Genomic DNA, 19,958 nt, shown 5'->3' with positions numbered 1-19,958 from the left:
TGAGTTTACTTTTCTGCATGGTGTAAGTTGGTGGTCTAGTTTCATTTTTTTGTAGGTAGCTGTCCAGTTTTCCCAACACCATTTGTTAAAAGAGACTGCCTTTACTCCACTGTATGCTCTTACCTCCTTGTCAAATATCAATTGTCCATAAAGATGTGGGTTTATTTCTGGGTTCTCTGTTCTGTTCCATTGATCTATATGCCTGTTCTTATGCCAGTACCAAGCTGTTTTGAGTACAGTGGCCTTGTAGTATAACTTGATATTAAGAAGTGTGATACCTCCCACTTTATTCTTCTTTTTCAAGATTGCTGAGGCTATTCATGTTCTTTTTTGGTTCCATATAAATTTTTGGAATATGTGTTCTATATCTTTGAAGTATGTCATTGGTATTTTAATTGGTATTGCATTGAATTTATAAATTGCTTTGGGTAATATAGACATTTTAATGATGTTTATTTTTCCTAACCATGAGCACGGTATATGCTTCCACTTGTTTGTGTCTTCCTTGATTTATTTTGTCAATGTTTTATAATTTTCTGAGTATAAGTCTTTAACCTCCTTGGTTAAATTTACTCCTAGGTACTTTATTTTTTTTTTTTGTTGCAATAGTGAAGGGGATTGTTTCCTTAATTTCTCTTTCTGACAGCTCATTTTTCGGGTATAAAAATGCCTCTGATTTCTGTGTATTAATTTTATATCCTGCCACCTTGCTGAATTTGTTTATTAGGTCCAGTAGTTTATTGACTAAGACTTTAGGGTTTTCTATATACAGTATCATATCATCTGCAAATAACGATAGTTTTACTTCTTCCTTTCCAATTTGGATGCCTTTTATTTCTTCTTCTTGTCTGATTGCTGTGGCTAGGACTTCCAGTACTATGTTGAATAAGATTGTTGAAAGAGGGTACCCCCTGCCTTGTTCCTGATTTTAGGGGAATTGCTTTTAATTTTTGTCCATTAATGATGATGTTGGCTGTGGGTTTGTCATAGATGGCCTTTATCATGTTGAGGTATGTTCCCTGTATTCCCACTTTGCTAAGAGTTTTTATCATAAATGAGTGCTGGATTTTATCAAATGCTTTTTCTGCATCTATTGAAATTATCATTGGTTTTTCTCCTTCCTTTTGTTTATGTGGTGAATCACATTAATTGATTTACGAATGTTGTACCATTCTTGCCTTCTCAGAATAAATCCCACTTGATCATGATGTATGATTTTTTTCATATATTGCTGGATCCGGTTTGCTAATATTTTGTTGAGGATTTTAGCATCTAAATTCATCAGGGATATTGGCCTATAATTTTCTTTCTTCGTGTTGTCTTTGCCTGGTTTTGGAATCAGAATTATGTTCGCCTCATAAAAGGAACTTGGAAGTCTTCCTTCCTCTTGAATATTTTGAAATAGCTTGAGAAAGATAGGAGTTAGTTCTTCTTTGAATATTTGGTAGAATTCACCAGTGAAGCCATTGGGCCCAGGGGTTTTGTTTTTTGGGAGCTTTATGATAACTGTTTTGATCTCTTTTGTTGTAATCAGTCTGCTTAAGTTTTCTGATTCTTCCAGATTGATTTTTGGAAGATTATATGATTCAGGGAATTTGTCCATTTCACCTAGTTGTTTAATTTTTTGGCATACAGTTCTTCATAGTCTTTTCTTACAATATTTTGTATTTCTATTGTGTTGGTTGTTATTTCTCCACTTTCATTTCTAATTTTATTTATTTGAATCGTCTCTCTTTTCTTGGTGAGTCTTGTTAAAGGTTCGTCCATCTTGTTTACCGTTTCAAAGAACCAGCTCTTGGTTTCATTCATCCTCTGTATTGTTTCTTTAGCTTCTATGTCATTTATTTCTGCTCTGATCTTTATTATTTTCTACCTTCTACTACCTCTGGGCCATATTTGCTGTTCTTTTTCTAGTTCTTTTAGATGAAGGGTTAGGTTATTTGAGGTTTTTCAAGCTTCTTAAGGAATGCTTGTAGTGCTATGAAATTACCTCTCAGGACTGCTTTTGCTGTGTCCCATAAATTTTGAGTTGTTGTTTGCTCATTATCATTTGTTTCTAGGAATTTTTTTATTTCTTTTTCGATTTCATTGTTAACCCATTCGTTTTTTAATAACATGCTATTTAGTTTCTATGTGTTTGAGTATTTTTTTCAGTTTTTCTGTTGTGGTTGATTTCTAGTTTCATGCCATTGTGATCAGAGAAAATGCTTGATATGATTTCAATCTTCTTAAATTTGTTGAGACTGCTTTTGTGCCCTAACATGTGGTCTGTCCTAAAGACTGTACTGTAAGCACTTGAAAAGAGTGTATATTCTGCTTCCTTAGGGGAAAGGTTCTAAAGATATCTATTAAATCCAGTTGATCTAGTGTGTCCTTTAAGTCTGCTGTTTCTTTGTTAGTTTTCTGTCTTGAGGATCTATCTAGTGATGTTAGTGGGGTATTGAAATCCCCTACTATTATAGTATTGCTGTTGTTCTCGTCTTTTATATCCATCAGTCTGCTTTATATATTTAGGTGCTCCTATATTAGGTGCGTAGATATTTATAATGGTTATATCTTCCTGTTGGATTGCTCCCCTTATCATTATGTAGTGACCTTCTTTATCTCTTACTATAGTCTTTGTTTTAAAGTCTATTTTGTCTGATATAAGTATTGCTACCCCAGCTTTTTTTCATTTCCATTTGCATGAAATATATCTTTCCATCCTTTTACCTTCAGTCTGTGTGCATCTTTTGTTTTAAGGTGTGTCTCTTGTAGACAGCATATGTATGGGTCCTGTTTTCTTATCCAAGCAGCTACCCTATGTCTTTTGATCGGATCATTTAATCCATTTATATTTAAGGTTATTATTGATTTTTAGTTATTTATTGCTATTTTATTCTTTAAAGCTGTATTCCTCTTTTGCTATATTCTTTTCCCACTTTGATCTGTTTACAACAGGCCCCTTAACATTTCCTGCAGCAGTGGTTTGGTTGTAATGAATTCCTTGAGTTTTAATTTGTCTGGAAGCTTTTTATTTCTCCTTCAATTCTAAATGATAGCTTTGCTGGATAAAGTAGTCTTGGATGTAGGCTCTTGTTCTGCATTACTTTGACTATTTCTTGCTGTTTCTTTCTGGTCTCAAATGTTTCTGTTGAGAAGTCGGATGTCATCCTTATGGGGGCTCCTTTGTAGGTGATAGCTTTATTTTCTCTAGCAGCTTTTAATATTTTCTTTTTATTGCTTAGCTTTGGTATTTTAATTATGATGTGTCTTTGTAGATCTCTTTGGGTTTCTCTTTAATGGAGTTGTCTGTGCTTCTTGAACTTGTGAGACCCTTCCTTGCATCAATTTAGGGAAGTTTTCAGCTATGATTTGATTGAATAAAGTGTCTATCTATTCTTCTTTCTCTTTTTCTTCAGGAACCCCTATGATGCGGATGTTATTTCTCTTCATGTTGTTACAGAGCTCTCTCAGAGTTTCCTGAGACATTTTGAGTCTATTTTCTTTTTTCTGCTCTGCTTCCATGCCTTTGTTCATCTTTTCCTCCAACTCACTGATTCGATCCTCAGCTTTATCCATCCTGCCTTTAATTCCTTCCATTGTGGTCTTCATTTCTGATATTGTATTTGTCACTTCCGACTGATTCTTTTTTATTATTTCAATGTCCTTTTTTTACTTGCTATCTCTTTATTTAGGTGATTGTAATGTCCATCCATTGTTGTTCTAAGATCCCTAAGCATCCTAACAATCATTATTCTAAACTCTGCATCCGGCAGTTTGGTTATTTCCATATCACTGAGTTCTTTTTCTTGAGAATTCTCTTGTAGTTTCATTTAGATTGCACTTATCAGTCTTCTCATTATGTCTGTGTGTTTGGGTGTGTTGTTTGTAGGGCTGGTTGAGTCTAGGTTTGGTGTTGTCTGCTTTGAATTTTCAGTTATTTCTAGGTTTTCTTGGGTTGGCATCAGCTGTTGTTTGTAATCACTGTCAGGTTTGGCTTTTCTAGTAGAGCAGCTTTGAAGTCTTGATTTGTTTGTTTTTTTTCTCAGTTATCTCTGTGGTAATTTTGTTTACTGATCTCATTAGGGGACTTACTTGAAACTGTATCCAGGAATGTGGTGGGTGTAACCTGAGACTCTGAAGGCCTGTTCTGCCAGTTACTCTCTCTGGGGACTGGGTGCTTTCTCTACTTCAGAAGGGGGAGGTGTATCTTAGGTCTTCATGGAGACCTGAGTCACTGTCCCTCCTCCCCACTTTTTGTTTTCAGCTGTGTCTTCTTCAAGTGATTGGAGCTGGTGAGATATTTTGAGATGGCTGACCTGGAACCACTTGTCTTGTGTTATGTGGAAGGATCAGCTCCTCCCCCAGCTATGGCTGCCTCCAGCACTGGATGAGTCAGCTTCTGAGGTCCTCCCATGCATTCCTCTGCCAGTCACCTTCTGTCTCTCTCTCTCCTCCCTTTCCTTTTAAAAGATAAGCCAGCCCTTTCAACACACACACCTCGTTCCCAGGTCCCCAGGCAAGTAGCTGTGAGCTATATTTACTACTCTTTTCCTTGGAATGAGAGCCCTTCTGAGCTCTCAGCCTCACACCCCCTTTGTTCCTATAAGCATGGGAGACCCACTGCTCCTCAGCGCTTCCTACCATGCTCAGTGTAGCTTCTTCTTTGCTCTTTGGTTTTTGAGAGCTGTTCTTGTAGTCCAGAGTTGTTTTGCACGCTGATTGTTCCTAAATTAATTTGTAATCCAGTTTAGTGGTGTGAGCAGGGTCTGTGCATCTGCCTACTTCGTTGCCATCTTCAGGTCTCAAATTGTAACTCTCTAAAGCAAGTACTCAATAAAATGTTAAATGATTAATTTAGGTGTTTATGTGGATGGATATTGCTTAATGTGGAGCATTTGAGTCTATCCATCTTGTTATGTATAAGATAGGTTCTATCCCAGTTTTACAGATAGGGAAAGAAGTTGAGAGGAAAGGGTGTGTAATTTTGCTAAAATACGTAATTTAGCATTATAATTATTTAACCTCAAATCTTTGCTCTTTTTTCGTTATGTCACTTTGTATCTGGTGATTCTGGTTGTGTTGTGTACATTGTACTTGTTATTATTGTTAGGTTCAAGTCCAGGGCCCCTTATCAAAAACAGCCAGGAGAACCTTGAAATAATTTGGCTCTAGGATAGTTCCAGTAGCTCTCCTCCCATCACTTACCTAAACACACTTTGCTTAGTAATCAGCCATCAACCCCTGCCCCATGGTTTCCCATCAAGGCTGACCACCTGGCTAACCTTGTTTACTAACCCAATAAAGGCTTGAAACCCAGGTACATGAAGCTGATACCACTAGGGTCTTAGCTCATCTGTTTGCAGATGCAGAAAGCAATTTCTTATAAAACTCATCAGGTCTATGCGTCCCTCCTTTGGCTACCTAACATTTATATGTTTATGTAACTTTGGACACTTCTCAGAAAAATAGGGGGTTTTCCATTAAAAATTAGTATGGTACCTGACCAGGCAGTGGCACAGTGGATAGAGCATCGGATTGGAATGCTGAGGACCTAGGTTCGAGACCGCGAGGTTGCCAGCTTGAGCGTGGGCTCATCTGGTTTGAGCAAAGCTCATCAGCTTGGACCCAAGGTCTCTGGCTCGAGCAAGGGGTTACTCGGTCTCCTGAAGGCCTGTGGTCAAGGCACATATGAGAAGGCAATCAATGAACAACTAAGATGTCGGAATGTGCAATGAAAAACTAATGATTGATGCTTCTTTTTTATTTTTTTATTTTATTTTTATTTTTTTTGTATTTTTCTGAAGCTGGAAACGGGGAGGCATTCAGACAGACTCCTGCATGCACCCGAACGGGATCCACCTGGCATGCCCACCAGGGGTGATGCTCTGCCCATCCGGGGCGTCGCTCTGTTGTGACCAGAGCCACTCTAGCGCCTGAGGCAGAGGCCACGAAACCATCCCCAGCACCCGGGCCATCTTTGCTCCAGTGGAACCTTGGCTGCGGGAGGAGAAGATAGAGACAGAGAGGAAGGAGAGGGGGAGGGGTGGAGAAGCAGATGGGCGCTTCTCCTGTGTGCCCGACGCTCTACCACTGAGCCAACCAGCCAGGGCCTGATTGATGTTCTCATCTCTTCGTTCCTATCTGTCTGTCCCTATCTATCTTTCTTTCTGACTCTCTGTCTCTGTAAAAAAAAAAAAAAAGAAAAAAAAATTAGTAAGAAGCATGTAGTCCTTATTTTAAAGGCCTTTATTTATAATGTTTCTTTCTATCATTTTTTGTGCTTAGTTGTGACAGATTATCATTGGGCATAATGGTTTTTCTTTTTTAGAAAGAATTTGGATCTTCAATTCAGTTTTAGAATGGCATCTATTTCAGGTTAGTGGAAATGAGTATATCTTGTTTTTCATTCTGTTCTATTTCTAATTGCGTGTTCTTGAAAAATAATTTGCTTTTCCCTGTGCCTTCCCTTCAATTTTGTGAACCTCAAACTGCTCTAAATAAATGTCTTAATGATATTAAATATATTTAAAATATATTTATTTTAAAAACTCTGATTATAGCAGTGTTACTTTTCAGATTTTTAAATATTATGGAAATTATACATTACAAAATTTATCATTTTAATTATATTTAAGGGTACAATTTAGTGGCATTAAATGCCTTCACATTGTTATGCATCCATCACCAATATCCATCTCCAGAAATTTTCATCTTCCCAAACTTAAACTGTATAAATTAAACAATAACTCCCAGTTGCCCCCTTTCTTGTAACTCCTGATAGCACTGTTACTTTTCATCTCTAGGAATTTGTTCTAGGTTCTTGATTTACATAGAGTCATAAAATGTGACCTTTCGTATCTTGATTATTTTACTGGCATAATGTCTTTGAGGTTCACCTTTTGCTTACCCATTTGTCACTGGACATTGGGGTTGCTGCACCTTTGGGCTCATTGTGAATAATGCTGCTGTGAACATCGGTGTACAAATATCTGAGCCCTTGCTTTCATACCTAGAAATGGAATGGCTGGATCAGATGCTGAAGTTTTTGAGTAACTGCCATATTGTTTTCAATAGTGCACCATTTTATATTTGCTCCAGCTATGCATAAAGGTTCCAAGGAGAATGTTTTTTGAAAGAAAAACATTTATAAAGTAGGAGCTGTAAATCATTCTAATCTTACTGTTCAGATTAGTATTATAATATTTAACTTATTAAAATGTGTTTTACAGTGTGTACATATTGTTATGTAATGTGATTAAAAAAACATAATGTAAGTGTAGAATACAGACATATTAAGTAAATTCTATTTTATAAATATACCTGCACTATATTTTCTTGTTTTGAAGTGACATTAAATGTTACTTAACCTTATAGTGAACTTTTATACTGTTTTGATTTTTAAAACAAATAAATGCTTCCTTGAACATCGATGAATTGAGATCTTTGTATGCTTCTCTGATTATTCTTTCAGATACATTCCTATAAATGGAGTTATTTGAAATGTTTTTAAAATATAAAAGAAAAACATCCATTCTACCTTTCTCAGGCATCTAGTCTTGGTACTTTGATTGGTATGTCTATCCATTATTTGGTCCTGTAAAGTTGACTAGATTACTGTGCTTATTAGTGAAATCTTGCTATCTGTTCAGTTAAGAGGTGGATGGCAGGGGTGAGGAACTTTTACTATGGTTATTGTTCAGTCTATTGTAGGGTATAGTCAATAAGGTCTTTACTACATACTAGCTCCAACAGTAGGTGACAAGATTAGGTTTTTTTCAAATGTTAAAGAAATGGCTGTCTTAAATATGGGATCACCCCACACACCTTTATAATTTATTTAAATACAAACATGAAAAAATAATGACATAGGTTTTGATTTTGACTCATGACTTATTCTCATACTATACTCTGCGAGTTAATAATAAACAGTAAGAATTTAAGTTATACTAAATGCTAACCCAAGCAGTCTTTACTTAGAGATTAAAATGAGGGATTAAGAGATATTACTGAACTTCAGTTTAATTCAGTGATTATTTTTGGGTTATGTTATTTTATTTAATAAGACCAGTTTCTTTAGTAGGATATGACTTAAAAATAGCTAAACAATGAAATAGATCAATTTTATTTAAGAAATGCTTATTTCAAATAATTGCTTTCATAATATTGTACCCTTTTCAAATACATGTATGTCTTCTATTGTTCTACCTGTTTGTTGAATTCTATTTGAAGTACCTGTTTGAAATTGCCTTCAGATAGTTTTAGTTTGTTACTTTGAATCTGATGGCTTCCAGAGTGGCAGATAACTTCTTTTTTTCAGTGTTAACTTCAGTTTGTGATATTGCTAGAAAATGTGCTGTTTCTGAAAAATGACACATGCCAGGCATCAGCTACAAACTTAGAACACTGGAGTGCAAGCCCCACTCAAATCAGCGTGCTCTTGTGATAGAGTTGCTGTACTAAGCCCTGTGCACTTGTAGTTCCTCTTCATTATGAATTATTGAAATCATATACTAGACTTTTCAATCTCATTTTATATAGTACATACCAGCATTAGAGATGACAGAATTTTGAACAAAATCATTAAAATACCCAGCTTATTACAGCCAGTTGTACTTTTTTATATTTTTAGGCACTCAGGATTTTGTCTAAGATACAATATGACTTTGTACATGGGTTGACATCAACATCTCTGTCAGGTAGAGTTTGATCAGAGAAGTACAGGCACTATGAGTGATAGAAGGGATTTACTATAGGGATTAAACCTAATGTGAATATGGGAAATGGTTAAGCTCTTTCTTTATGTATGTTTCCTTTGTGTCTGGCACTGGGTCTGAAGTTGGCAGAACCAGCTGTCCGGAAAAGAAGATTTGGTGGAGAATGCAAAAGCTGCTACCTGTGAAGATGAACTTCTCTTTCTTCCTAGAACTTGTATTAGTCTCCTTGCTGCAAATCTTTCAGTTTGGATGATGTAAGAGACATGTCAGAGAGCTGGTGTACCTCCCATGGAGTTGCATGCTGCTCCAAATAAAGGAAACAGCAAAATCATGCTTCTACCTAATCTCAACTATTGTATATCAAACCAAGTACACACTGATCTCTCCAAAAGAGGGCACAAATTCTACTTACCTCTCCATGATGTTTATTTCTCTTTTTGCTTAACCACATCCTTCTTGATAATAGCCCAAATCATGAGATATGAATTTGGCTAATATTAACACATTTCATTTTAGATGTCAGAGGAATAGTAGAAGGGACAAAAAAATTTAGAAAACATCACCAAAATGAGAAGCCCAGATTTGGTTTATTTACGAATACCAAATAAGGAAGAAATTCTTATAGATTCTTATAGGTATTACAGTTCCTGTTTCTTACTGCCAATGTTCAGTAGTTTCTGAGAAGTTATTTTTCTTTCCCAAATATATAGTTGCTTTGATACATTTCTCTTGAGGAGACTAGTGAAAAGATTTACTACAAATATTTTTAGCTATGTAGTAGAGTCCTTGCTCAAATGGCCCAGCATCCACTTTATTCAGGGGGACTCTGGGTTTATAAATTGGCTCATTTCTGGGAATTGGTTGAAGCATGGTGACTCTGTTGTGGTGATTCATCAAACTTATGTTTACAAGAATCAGGGCTTTATATTCTACCTATACAAATCAAATAATCTATTTCCATCAGCAACATCGTGATCAACTAGCCAATGCCAAAGATCTCTGTGAGTCAGACTGTTACTGCTTCTGCTCTGTTGCCTACAGTGGCAACCATATCTACCTTTTCTTAGGTCATGAATTGTCACCATTTAGTCCTGTATCTTAGAATCCATCATTCCCACTGATTCAGGTAGTCTAGTTAAAAGGCAGTACTTCCCACTTTCATTCCTGACTTATAGATAAGAGCCACCTGGAGCTCTTCAGGGATCCTGGGGCCCTCATATATGTATTTCTCCCAGCCTTGGTGAAGGAATGTCCTCTGGATCTTCTGGAGTACAGCAAGAGAGTGGATAATCAATTTACTTGATAATCCACTCTAGCACTGCCATCTCCCAAACCTCTGGATACCCGCCTGTATAGTATAACCAAGAAGTACTAGCCCTTCAACTTCATTGGGATCTCCACTTGTGTTATTCCATCAAACTTTCTGATACTCATCTTTGGGGCCTGGTTTCTGGCAACCAACTAAGTAAGCTATTAGAGCTACTCCTGAACACTATTTTAGTACACTAAATCCAGAATTTTTCATTGAGTTCCTACCAATAAATTTAGTTCCATTCAATATTCTATTCTGTCCACCCTGATTTAGTGCCCTTAGGATATCTTCCTGTATGTTATCCCCTAGGTTGCTGGTGATATATTTTGGCAAATGCAATTCATTTGGTGAGTTTTGTGTCTTCTCATGGGTCTCACTTTTGTATGTACTTTAGAGCTTTCTGGGTCTTGCAGCACAGAGAGGTGGTGGGGGAAGGTGCTTAGTAGGATTAGCAATACCTTGCAAAACAACTACCGCAGGGAAGATCATTTATAGGTGTTTCGGGAAGGAGGAGGCTGTTTCAGAAAGGCGACCACATGCAAAAGAGACTCCGTGGAATGCAGTGGCTTCATTGGAGTCTGCCCAGATGTTCCCATTCTTACTGTAGTGTCACTCTTTCCTAATCAATGTTTTAAGTTTAATATGAGTCCCCACAAAGTTGGGAATTCAATTTGCATTGTATTGCAGCCATCTGCAGGTTTTAGACTTAGGGTTGGTTTTCAGTTATTCTGACCTTATAGCTACAGGAGGTAACATTTCTTTTAGGACAGTTGTAGCAACTTTGAGGTTTCTTTACAAAGATCCTGCATTTCTCCTCAAGTTTTCCAGCATACTTCAAGCAACTGATCAGTCCCATTATTTTGACCAAAATGTTCTGTGACAGGAAACACCTGGCCACCCAAATGTTAACATATCTCTAGATCAGGTGTCCCCAAACTACTGCGCGCAGGCCGCATGCAGCCCCCTGAGGCCATTTATCCGGCCCTCGCCGCACTTCCTGAAGGGGCACCTCTTTCATTGGTGGTCAATGAGAGGAGCACTGTATGTGGCGGTTCCTTCAACGGTCTGAGGGACAGTGAACTGGCCCCCTGTGTAAAAAGTTTGGGGACCCCTGCTCTAGATACTTAAGTACTGGTGTCTATAGATTATAATTTAAATAACTTTGTCTACTGCACGTCATAGTGCCACGGACCAGCGCAGCTCCAAATAACGGTGCGGAATTAAGAAAACACACTTTGTCAGAACAAAACTGATGGGACCGGGAGGACTCCTCAAACTGCCTGGCAGCATCTGAGTGCCTCACAGCCCCAGTTCGCTTTATTATATGGACCTATGCAAATCAAGGACCCTGATACAAAGTTGCACATCAAAGGCTAAGACAGGAACTCTCCCAAGGCAAAAACAGGATACATTAGTGAAATTTACAAACATCTGAAACAAACAAAGAGTCAGAGGAAGGGCATGTATATTGCTTCCTGCAACCCAAGGAAGGAAGTGGAGTGGGTGCAAATACTCAGCATCAAAGCCAAATATGGAGATGGAGGGGGGAGAACTTAGCCCCCTGCCAAGCCTCGAATCTATAATGGCTTTTTGCCATTAACGGTCCACAACATCATAGAATACCATTGTCCATTTTATCACTGCAAACAAAGGCCAGTAGTATTTTTAATCATACCAGAGACCTCATTGCAAGTGGCCACAAGCAGTCCAGAGACCCACCCTTAAGTTTCTGTTCATCTGGAACAGCATTGGGTGTTGATTACGTTTCAATCAGATAAGGGATTTACTATTGAGATTAGTCCCTATATGATCACTGGAACTGGTTAAACAATCCACTGCTGGTACTGAAGTCAGTTGTGCCAACATTAGGGATGGAAAGATGGATGTGAAATGTGGTTTGGTAAGGATCACCTGAAACCTACAAGGACAATGTGGAACCTACCTATTTCTCACTGGGACTCATGTTGGTGTCATTGCCTACAAGGTTCTGACTTCCAGGATGCTGGTGCCCTGCTGAAAAGTTGGTATACCTGCCACAGGAAGTTGGTCAAGAATTCAGAGATGCTGTGGGCCAAGCTACTGCCCCTAGGAGATTCATCAGGGGCTGGAGGAACTGGCTTCTGCACCATGCCCGCAAGGTGAGCCAGAAGATCCATGGCGCCATGAGTGAGCTGCAGCGGCATTTGACCTTATGCCAACCATCTGAATTTAAATCTGCCTGCTGTTATTTCTACCTTCCAAATCTCACGTAGATTTCACTGGTGACCAGTCCAAACCTAGATTCATGCAGGGAAGGGAATTCTGACAGTTGGTACAATACAAAGTCACCATAACATGTATTTTCAATCATAACCATAAGATTTTTATCTCATGAAAAGGCATTAAAAGTAGACACTGAGTAATGCAGTCAGATGTTTTGGAAAGCACTAAGGACTCTTTAAAATTTTTACAGCTTTCATTGATGTGGTGTCAAAAGGAACCTAACTTTGACTTTGATTAGAATCATACATTAAAGCTTCTTTATAAATTAATCATGGTGGAGTTGTAATGCCAATTCCAATAGCACACTTGATTTCTTTTTTTACTTGTTACATCATCTAGTTGTTTATAATCATTGAACCTATATCACCATGTGAGCACAAATGTGTTTTTGGTGAAATGATAGCTAAGAAGTTAGGGGATTACTTTTAAATAGCTTCCTTTTGCTTCAAAGTTGGGTCACTTTACTTGATTTAGGAGATTATTGGACCGTGGCCCTACAACATAATTAAAATAGCTATTAAAACTTACTAAGTGCTTATTCCACTGGGGAACAATTTTTTTTTCATTTTCTGTTGCATGAGGTTTTAGAACTGTTTCTATATATTTCTGCATCACTGATTCCAAATCTGAAATCCATTTTTTGAGTGCATGCTCTAGTTTTTATGCAATTTTAATTTCTTTTTGTTACAGTTAATGGCATGCATTGATTTTTATATTGGAGTTAAAGGGCAATGACTCTTGGATTGAACATAACCACGAGGCAATTAATGTTTTACAAACATCACTTATACATAATTGTGGTTGTTTTCAAATATAAAAAATTATTATCTGATAAACACCCTCTTACTTTAAGATTGAAACATGGCTTCTTTGAGTAGGCGTAAATGTAAGAATAGTCCTGACACCTTCTGTTATATATGTGGCTGTTACACATTTCAACATCAACGCAATATTTCATCATGTGTGACACCTGCATATATTGCCTATTTTCAGCAGTTCCAATTAGTTATTCACCTCATCTGCGAGAAGATTATAATGACATAAAAATTGTCCTTGACTTTCTGAAGTATGAGGAGCATCACTGGATCATTTGTTTGGATCTTAAAATGGTAAATTTCCTGCTAGGACAACAAGAGAGATTTCATAAAGTATCCTTGCTTTCTGTGTTTGTGGGACAGCTGAGCTCAGGAGAAACACTGGACACAGAAGGAGTGGCCAAAACGTGAAGCTCTGGAAGTAGGGATGCAAAATATTGAGAATGAACCTGTAGTTAATCGAGAGATAGGATCATTTTTCCCACTTCACATCAGACTGGCTCAATGAAACAGTTTGTTCAGGCTTTGAATAGAGAAAGTGAATGCTTTCAACATATTATTTCTGCTTTTCCTGCCTTGTCTTTCAAGAAGATAAAAGCAGGTGTATTCGATGGACCTCAAATTCTAACCCTCATAAGTGACAAAGAATTTGCCAGGAAGATAAATAAGGAGGAGAAAGCAGCATGGCAGTCTTTTGTGGCAGTTACAAAGAACTTCCTTGGCAACAAAAAAGCAAACAACTATGAACTTCTGGTTCAAAGGATGCTTTCCACGACATTGGATGTAACGTGAGCATTAAGATTCACTTCCTGAACAGTCACCTTTGTAAGTTTTCCGAAACTCTTGAAGCTGTTAGTGATGAGCAGACTACTGCTGGAGCATCAAATGAGATTGTCCTTAACAAGTACACAAACGCAAGAGCTACAAATGCAAATTTTTGCCTGAACAGAATTTAAATAAATTTTGCGCAAATTTTATGATTGTTTTAATATGTTCTATTTCAAAATTGTAGACAAATTCTGATGCAGTCATATCTTTTAGTGTATTAGTGTATTTACTGCATTATATAAATTACTATATTTTCACAAAGATGATGCCCAAGAAGACATTCTACTTAATTATGTTAAACTAAATGTTGAAAATTTTTACAATAAGATGAAAACCTAAAATCTTGAATTGCAAAAAAAACTGTAGCTTACAGAGAAAAACTAATGTCAGATATGAGATCAGCACACTCGAATTAGGTAAGAACAAATGTTTTTGTGGGTGCAACAAACATTTTGTTCCCCAGTATTATCTGTGTACCAGGTACTATGTCAAGAACCTTCAATATCTTTTTTTTTCAATATCTTATCTCACTTAATTCTTTACAATAGTGCTATGAAAACTGGGTGTTACCCCCTTTTTACAGATGGGAAGATTGAGGCTCAGTTCAATCCTTGCCCGATGTCACTCAGCAGGTAAAAGGAAGACATGAAATTTGAGTCAGGTCTGTGTGACTCCAAAACAAATGTTCTTAACCACTTTGCAGAACTTTTCTAAGTTTGTGATTTAGATAGGAATATCCAAAAATCAGTAGGGAAACCTAAAATTGTAATCATCTAGTCATTGTATCTTTTTATCTCCCTCATAGCTCTAACTGAGGAATTGGATTCTGTGAACAACGAGCTACATGCAGTGGACATTCAAATTCAGGAACTTCTGGAAAGGCAACAGGAGCTCACTCAGAAGAAAAACATCCTAACAAACAGAATAAAGCAGTGCTTGGAGGATTCTGATGCTGGCACAAGCAATGAATGTGATTCTTCACCTGCCTCTTGGAATAAAGAAGGTGTACTTTTTTTTCTTTCCTAGTTTTTTCTTTTTATTTTTTTATTCTGTAGTCAAATCATTTTTTCTGGGTCTGTGCTTTCTAGAAGGCTTATAGGTGCAACTGGCCATTCCTTAAGTGGCACAGGTAACTTATAAGCAGATCATTCTTTACCCATGTTCTGTAGTGTTTTTGAATTTAGGTGTTTTTATATAGATTTTATGAATTTTTCAAATATGTTTAACATTAATGTGAACAATATTAATGCTTGGAAAAATAAGATTTATTTTAACTAAATTTTCACTAGACAAAATTAAATGATCAAAAAAAAGATTCAAACTTGCCAAAGTCTAGTTTATTTTCCTGTTACAAATCTTTTTTTGATTTAAGATGCTACCAAGCACCACATGTATCTTTAATTATAATGGAAGACAGAGAAAGACAAATATATATATTTCACTTGTGTGCGGAATCTAAAAAAATAAGTAAATAAAACACAGACTCCTAAATGCAAACAAACTGATGATGGTTGTCAGATGGGAGAGGGGTTGGGAGAATAGGCGGAAAAGGTGAAGGGATTAAGAAGCATGATTGGTTATGGGGATGTAAAGTACAGTAGGGAATATAGTCACTGTTGTAATAACTATGTACATAGCCAGGGGGGGTGCTAGACTTACGGGGGTCGCATCCTAAGTTATATAAATGTCTCACCACTCTGTTATATGTATACTTTTTAATTTTATATAGAAAATTAAATTTAACAGGGTGACATTGATCAGTAAGAGTACATAGGTTTCAGGTAAATGTTTCTATAGCATTTAAACTGTTGATTATGTTGTATACCCATTATTTTCTATATTTGCAACAAATATAATATTGAATGTCAACTGTAATTGAAAACTAAACTGGTGAACAACTAAATCAAATATACTGTAACTCTAGAAAGAAGGCATTGCAGTGCTTTTTTAGGCCTTATTTTCTAGTGATTCACTTCTAAACAAGATATTTTACACCAAACGTTCTATATAATTGTTAACTTTGTGATATTTGAGTTTTTTATGATACTTTGAATTCCTTGGTTGACATTCAGACTCTTTTTTAGATATCTGAACAAGTACCTGTGTAGGTTTAATTCTCAGTTGGCAAATGGTTTGATTTTTTCTGATGTACTATTTCTTATGGTATATCATTATATTTGCTTTTGCTTTAGTTTAGTGAGTTAAACTAATCTCGAAACTTAGGGAAGTTAAATTGTTTATAGTGTTAAAAGGCTTACATATTATATTTATCTGATTCTTCTCTGTTGTAAAAGTAGCTGTGCACATGTATATCATTTATAATCCTAAGTTATCTAACATACTATTGAATATATTTAGACTATTTTTCTCTTTCTAGATTTTCCATGGTCTGAGAAAGTTAAAGATGCTCTACAAAATACCTTTAAACTGGAGAAGTTCAGACTGCTTCAGCTTGAAACTATTAATGTAACAATGTCTGGAAAAGATGTATTTCTTGTTATGCCTACAGGAGGTGGAAAGAGCTTATGCTACCAGTTACCAGCATTATGTTCAGATGGTAGGTAGTAATAAAGACTGACTTCAAATTGAAGAAATGTTATTTCTTTTAATATACTTTTAAGTCTTTTAAAAAATAGCTAAATGGATCTGCCTTCTTCCCAGGGTTATTATAAGGAACAAACTAGATAAACATGAGGTCATATGTGTTTAACAAGGTAGAATAGCTCTTATAGCTGTCAACAGTTTCAGTTACAAGAGAAAGGGAATATATACCAGAACTTTATTTAGTCAATAACTGTTCACTGATTTCTACTCAGATAAATTAATCTGGTGCAGTAAATGGATGAATACTCATGTAGCATTTTCAATTACACAGATAGCTATGGTTTGTCTGTCTTTTCTCTTTCTTTTCTTTTCTTTCTCTTTCTCTCTCTCTCTCTCCTTCTTTCTCTTTTCTTTGTTTTTCTTTATTTTCTTTCTCTCTCTCCTTCCTCCCTCCCTCCCTCTCTCCCTCCCTCCTCTCTTTCTTTCTTTTCTTTCTTAGCTTTGGAATAACTTTTCCCTGATGTAAGTGGATGCATTTGACCTGATTTATATTATTTTACTGAGATTACCAATACTGATTGCTAAAGATAATACTGAATTAAAAGTTCAAAAAGATAATGTCTATCTTTATTTCTGTAGGACTGAAAAAGGGAAGAGATCTACTTAATCTAGTATTTGCTTATTTGGTTTAGGATCATATTTATATCTTCCTCCTTTATTAATGAGGATAAGAAGTAGATAGTATATTGCTAAAGTTGCATTGGAAATTAGTCTGAATTGATGGGTGGTGTCCACAAGTTATGGTAAAGAAAGTGATTGGTTAAAATTTGTTCTGGTGGTGGTATATAATTTAAAGCACAGTTTTTTTTTCTTTCAGGTTTTACACTTGTGATTTGCCCTTTGATCTCTCTTATGGAAGATCAATTAATGGTTTTAAAACAATTAGAAATTTCAGCTACCATGTTAAATGCTTCTAGTTCTAAGGTATGCCTCTGTGGCTTTCTTTTTTTTTAAGTTTTAACTCTTCACTGAAATAGGAGCCTTTGCTACAGTTGAGTTGCTTATAAAATTAAAATTGATTACTGTTTATCAGGAGTTGTGCTGTTCATGGGCCATTTGTACCTTACTGCCAGTTTGTATGGTTTATGAGTTAAGATTATACTTTTAAATGGTTAAATTAATGAAATAATATTTTGTGAAGTGTAAAAATTATATGAAATTAAGATTTCAGTGTCCATAAATTTTTATTGGAACATAGCCACACTTATTCATTTACATGTTGTCTTTGACTTAGCGTACTGTAATGGCATAGTTGAATAATTGTGGTAGAGACCATATGGCTCACAAACCTAACAGTTACTGTCTGGTACTGTATACAAAATGTTTGCATGTTACCTGTTTTTATTACCCATTATAAAATACTAAGCAAGAGTTTTAAATTGTGCAATATAATTAAATATACAAAAATTATTAACAGGATTCCCTACCCCTGTGGAATTTCTTCTGAGAATAGACTCTCTTACCTTCATCTGCAGAATAAAACATTTCTTAGTTTTCTGTTTTAGAAAGCATATTATTGAAATTTTCAAAAGAAGAGAGTAGTATAAAAACTTAAGTACTTATTACCTTTAATGCTTATCAACACATGGCCAGTCTTTCTTCATCTTTTCACTGCCAGTTTTTCCTACTTTCTTCTTCTTGGTTTATTTATTTGAAACCAATCCCAGACATATTATTTTACTTGTAACTTCTTTAGTATTTTAAATAAATGCCTTAAAAATCATTAAATAAAAATACTCAGATTTCTCTGTCCAATCAAATCTTAGTTTCTTTAAAATAATTTGCGGTCCAGATAAGATTCATGAATTATGTTTTAATTGGTTGATATAGCCACAGGTTCCCCTTATGTCTTTTTTGTTTCTTGTTAAATTATTTGTTGAAGAAACCAAGTTCTTTTCGCATAGTTTTCTACATTCTGGATTTTCCTGATTGTAGCCTTGTGATGTTGTTTAACTTGTTCCTTTTAGTTAGATCTAAAACTTTGATTGAATTTAGATTTGGACTTTTTTCCCCAAGAGTCTATTTCACATGGCATCACTCAGGAGTTACATAATACCTGGTTATTTTTTTTGTGATGTTAAACTTGACTAGTAGTTTCAGTTGATGTCTGCCTGTGCTGTATCAATTTCTCTATCAGCTTTTTGTCTAACAGTTTTGATCATTATTTCTTATCTTAGAGCTGCTATTTAATTAGGGGGTTACAGAATGATGATTTCTAATTTTTTCACTCCTTTATATATTAGCTAAACATTTTTTTTATGAAAATCTTTTTCCTTATTAACTTCTTGAAGACCGAAAATTCTTTTCTTTACTGTTTTTAGTAAGTGATGGTTTCCAGCATTCTCCAAAAGGTAGTTAATGAGATCTGTTTTTCCCAAGTGTGTTTGTGTGTGTATTTAACATACTTATTGTATTTTAATTTATAGTTATTATTATTCTTTATTAATGCTGAAATAGCCCCATCTTTGGGCAGTGAGAGTCTATTTAAATGGCTTGTGAATCTTTTTCCTTCACTCATAGCTTTTTACTTTTTTCTTTCTTTTATAAAACACTCCAGGCTCATTTTGTATGTTTCCTTCTAGACCTAGAATCAGCCATTTCTCCAAAAAGCCAAAGGTGCTTTGTTTTTTCCATATATTTTTGTTTCATTTAAACTTTTATGTCATTATAATGTCTCTCATTCAACAGAACGAATCTGTGGAGAACATTGCCTTCTAATACTGTTTGTCCTTTAAACTGTAAAAGAGAGTAATAATATATCTAGAAAGTAGTTAGGTGCAGAGTTCCTAATTACAAGTTCATGCGATATCACTTGAAAAATTAGGGAGAAAAAGGATAAGTTGAATTTTCTGATTGCTTTCACTAATAGTTCATAGGATGTTAATACATTTTTTTTTTTTAACCTTGCCTTTCCACTTATTCTGCCAGAGTTCTAGTTTTTTTTGTTTTTGTTGGCCCATTTCTGAGGAGAGTCTTATGTTTGCTGTCTTAAGACTTCTGGGATATAGAGGACCAGTTGAAATGTTTAATATATTTTGGCTGTTTCTTAACTAAATTAGCAGTTTGCTCAAGGAGTTAAACCGCTTTTTGGGATGAGACTTTCTCTTTTTATCACTTCACCATTATTTCTTTACATTTCTTTCGGTGAGAACTAAAAATATGACATCTACTATGCAAAAAATTATGTAAAAATAGAGCACAAAGAACTTAAAAGCTGTTACCACTTAAGATTTACTTTTGTTATTTGTAATATATAAATAATGTATTTCATATTATAAAATATTAATTCAATAAATAAGATTATTTTTTTTTTAGAGAGAGAGAAATGAGAAGCATTAATTCTTTGTTGTGGCACCTTAGTTGTTCATTGATTGCTTTCTCATATCTGCTTTGACCGGGGAACTCCAGCTGAGCCAGTGACCATGGGGTCATGTCTGT

The 19,958-nt window shown here is 35.6% G+C and overlaps 1 protein-coding gene across 2 annotated transcripts in view; it reads left to right on the top strand.

Moving 5' to 3' along the window:
- RECQL (RecQ like helicase) overlaps positions 1–19,958 on the top strand; it is a 38,145-nt gene that overhangs the window by 2,922 nt on the left and 15,265 nt on the right. Inside the window, exons 1-5 of one of the 2 annotated variants that reach the window (XM_066264595.1) lie at positions 6,329–6,360; positions 7,457–7,556; positions 14,722–14,919; positions 16,294–16,473; positions 17,338–17,444. In XM_066264595.1, coding sequence (XP_066120692.1) covers positions 16,389–16,473; positions 17,338–17,444 — 192 coding nt within the window. In that variant the 5' untranslated portion in view covers positions 6,329–6,360; positions 7,457–7,556; positions 14,722–14,919; positions 16,294–16,388. Of the gene's footprint in view, positions 1–6,313; positions 6,361–7,456; positions 7,557–14,721; positions 14,920–16,293; positions 16,474–17,337; positions 17,445–19,958 lie in introns of those variants that run through there. The other variant, XM_066264594.1, reaches the window with a different exon arrangement.

Source organism: Saccopteryx bilineata, chromosome 1 (assembly GCF_036850765.1).
Source record: "Saccopteryx bilineata isolate mSacBil1 chromosome 1, mSacBil1_pri_phased_curated, whole genome shotgun sequence".
Classification (NCBI taxonomy): Eukaryota; Metazoa; Chordata; class Mammalia; order Chiroptera; family Emballonuridae; genus Saccopteryx; species Saccopteryx bilineata.
Note: the sequence above shows the minus strand (reverse complement) of the source record. Positions and strands in the feature narration are given on the sequence as shown.